The 3,406-nt window shown below is 44.3% G+C and overlaps 1 protein-coding gene across 1 annotated transcript; it reads right to left on the bottom strand.

Moving 5' to 3' along the window:
• Positions 1–267: 267 nt before the first annotated feature.
• On the bottom strand, positions 268–1,974 carry LOC133028258 (pre-mRNA-splicing factor SLU7-like). The gene has a single exon (XM_061095454.1). The coding sequence runs from the start codon at positions 1,972–1,974 to the stop codon at positions 268–270; it is 1,707 nt and encodes a 568-aa protein (XP_060951437.1).
• Positions 1,975–3,406: the final 1,432 nt, after the last annotated feature.

The raw sequence follows: 3,406 nt of genomic DNA, 5'->3' as shown, positions 1-3,406 counted from the left end.
CTACTTTTTTACCCGGTAGACAAAGACATTAGGTTTTTTGGATCCATCCGCCCCATTCTTTGGAACATGATTTATCATGAATGCCTTTAGGGAATTTCTTTTGCTGGTGAAAGCTAAAAAATGGCAGCCTGACAAATGAGGTTCTTGGCTTATTGAACATGATGTTACATTTTGACCAGTTGTCACTTTTTTTTTTTTCAAATATATATATTTTATTTATAAAAATGCATTAATCCCATGGGGAGAGTCAGCAGGAAGAGGAGATGGTTACATTACAAGTAAGGATGCCATGGGATCATCCGTCCGGCAGCGCTTCATGCGGAAGGCCTCCAGCTCCTCCTCGGTGGGCGCCTTCACTTCCTGCAGGCTGGAGTACGGCCTCTTCCTCTCATCTATCTGCATCAGTGCATCTATGTGCTTTCTGTGTTTGTCCTCTGCTTCGAGGGCCTTCTTCAACTTCTCCTTCTTCTTCTCTTCATCCTCTGAATCGCTCTTGTCAGAGCCGCGCTTCTTGTTCTTTTTGCTCTTCTTTTTCTCTTTCGTCACGTTATCACGATGCATCTCCAGCAGAGTCTTGGGCTGTTCTTTCTCCTGTGGTTCAGTGAGATCCTCTTCAAACGGAACACAGTCTGTGTTGCTCACAGTAATTCCAGCCTCTCCTGTGCAGTAACTTTGTTTGACCATGGAGTGACAACACTTGAAGCCCCAGTAGCCGTCCTTCCAGTAAGTGCCCCAAATACACATGTGGTTGTTGATGATCACGTCCTCCTCGTACTTGGAGCGGACAACAGCCTTCTCTAGTCCTTTCAGTACAGCGCCGTGACGAGAGTACTCCACGTAGTCCTCTGTCTGGGCCAACAGCAGCTCCCGTGGTGGAGCGTCCAAGTGTTCTTGACCTCCATACTTCTCCAAGATGCTATCCCGCTGTTGCTCCTTAAAGTACTCTTTTTTGTCTTTGAAGGAGAGATGGAGAAGCTCCAGCTTGGTGGGGTCGGCCTGTAGATGAACCTCCGATCCTCTCTCGTAGGCCTCCCAGGCAAACAATTGCGTTTGAGCCATGGTGATTGTGGCCCCAGTGTAGCGAGCAAGGTTGTCTCCAGCATACCCCACCTCATCAGGGTTTATGCCAGTGTTGGAGTATGGGTTCTCTCTCATAACTCTAGTCTTTGGATCATAGTAGGCTGAGTTTGGATCCAGATTCCTCAGGTAGTTAGCTGTGTCTTCTCTGATACGCAGATTTCTGACAGTAATTCTTCTTTTGGAGTCAAAGTTCTGACCAGGCATGTCAATGTCCTCTGCATATTTATTTTCATCCTCATCCTTGCTGCCTTTCTCCCCCTCAGTTTGGTCCAGTTTTCCAGACGCCAACTCATCCAGAAGTTTCCGTGCCTTCAGAGTCCTTTTGGCCAGGTCTAGTGTGGCGTACTCGTCCACAATGCGCTGGTGGTCGTCTGGGTCGTAACCATTCCAGCGATCCCTCTTCCCCTCGTAGTCCAAAAGGAGCAGGACCTGAGAGTGTTCATCTGGAGCTATTCTTGAGCCCGTAAACCTCGCCCCAACTTTTCTGGGACGCTTCAAGCAGTCTTTCTTTTTATGTGTCACGGCACCACAGTTTTCACAAGCTCCTTTACCAAATTTAGTGGTCACAGCCTTCTCCTCCACTCCTCTCTTATACCACTCTCCGATGGTTGAGTATGGCACCGATTTTTCTTCCTGTCCTCTCTGATGCTTTAAAGTGGGCCTGTTAGACGGGTCGATGTACCATGGCACTGATGAAATGTACTGTGGGATGTGAGGGTTGATGTCCTTTCCCTCCTCGTCCACCTCAGCTGGAGCGTTTCCCAGCTTCCTCTGCTCCTCCAGCTCCTTCTTTACCCTCCAGTCCTCCCTGGTCATCTTCTTGGGCTCGTCCAGGCCCACAATGCCCTCCGAGGTGGAGCTGGGCAGCTTGGTGGTGCTGAGCTGCTCGGTCATGACTGAACCTGCCACAAACTAATACAGGAGCTTTAGCTGTTAGCTTTTACTCTAACCTAGCTGTTAACCCTTATATATTGAAGTATTTAACAGCTTTTTAACTCAGTAAGATCAACAACAGATATAAAAATATCAAACGTTGATTTTCCACTTGAAAAATGTCAATCTCGCCATCAAAGGCAATCTCGGCATCAAAGGCATCAAAGGCATCAAAGGCATCAAAGGCATCAAAGGCTTCTGCTCAGCAGCCTTTGATGCCACACTGTTCTTTTTTTTTTTTTTAATAAATCTGTTTATTGAAACATATCATATCATGTTACATGACCTTTACAAATAGATGCATGTTTTTTTTTTGTTTTTTTTTTACCAAATAAACAAAACATACACACAAACAAACCAACAAGTAGAAAACATACATAACATTATCCCACCCCCCACCCCAGTTGGTCTTCCCTTTTCAAACAGAATATCTTATCAACACCTTACATTTGTACGTTCACATTAATGTAAGAGCACAGCTGGACAGAAAAAAAAACAAACAGAACACAACAAAACAAAACAGCATAACATGATATGTTGTTCACCCCTACACCGTAGGAGTTGTAGCTATATTGTCAAAATATGAGATAAGAGGTTGCCATGTAGTATAAAATTTCTCAGTTGAACCTCAGAGTGAAAATTTGATTTTTTCTAATTTAAGGAATGACATTAGGTCAGTTTGCTGCTTGATGTTTGAACTGGAGAGCCTGCAGCTGGCTTGCCTTGTCGCCATACTCATACCACCTGCCTTTAGATCTTAGTATATTATATTCTGCTTTTCCCGTCGAAGAGAGATCAAACTGAGTTTGGAGGTTAACTTTTCGTTGGTACAGCTCTGGGGTGGGATTTATTGCATATTGCCTATCACATTCGGATAGTTTATCCATTACGTCAGTTTGGGTTTTTTTGCGCAGCTTATTAGAATGAGAGGAATAAGAAATTATTTGTCCTCTGATTGTAGGTTTGAGGCTTTCCCAAAGTAGGGACTGGGCTAACCTCTTCAGAGCGGTTAAAACATAGAAAGTTTTCAATAGCTTCTTTCATGGAAGAGCAAAAAGCATCACTGGACAGCAGCGATGTATTGAGTCTCCATTGTGGAGTTCCTGCCGAAGGGGAGTCAAATCTGAAATCTAGTAAGACCGGAGAGTGGTCTGATATGACTATCGCTGAGTATTCAATAGCAGGTACAGATGGTAATAGTACTTTATCAATAAAAAAATAATCTATCCTTGAGTAGACATGGTGCACGTGAGAATAAAAAGAATAGACTCTAGTATCTTTATGCAAGGATCTCCAGGGGTCACAGCTTCCATAATCTCCCATGAAAGATTGCAGTGTTGTCGCCATTTTTGATAAACTGGTCACTCTAGGGCTTGAGCGATCTAGCTGAGTG

This window comes from Limanda limanda, chromosome 21, assembly GCF_963576545.1.
Source record: "Limanda limanda chromosome 21, fLimLim1.1, whole genome shotgun sequence".
NCBI classification, from domain to species: domain Eukaryota; kingdom Metazoa; phylum Chordata; class Actinopteri; order Pleuronectiformes; family Pleuronectidae; genus Limanda; species Limanda limanda.
The sequence above is the reverse complement of the archived record's forward strand: the minus strand, read 5'-3'. Positions and strand labels throughout refer to the sequence as shown.

Coding starts and splice junctions, on each gene's coding strand:
- LOC133028258 (XM_061095454.1), bottom strand. CDS start 1,974: ATGACCGAGCAGCTCAGCACCACCAAGCTGCCCAGCTCCACCTCGGAG.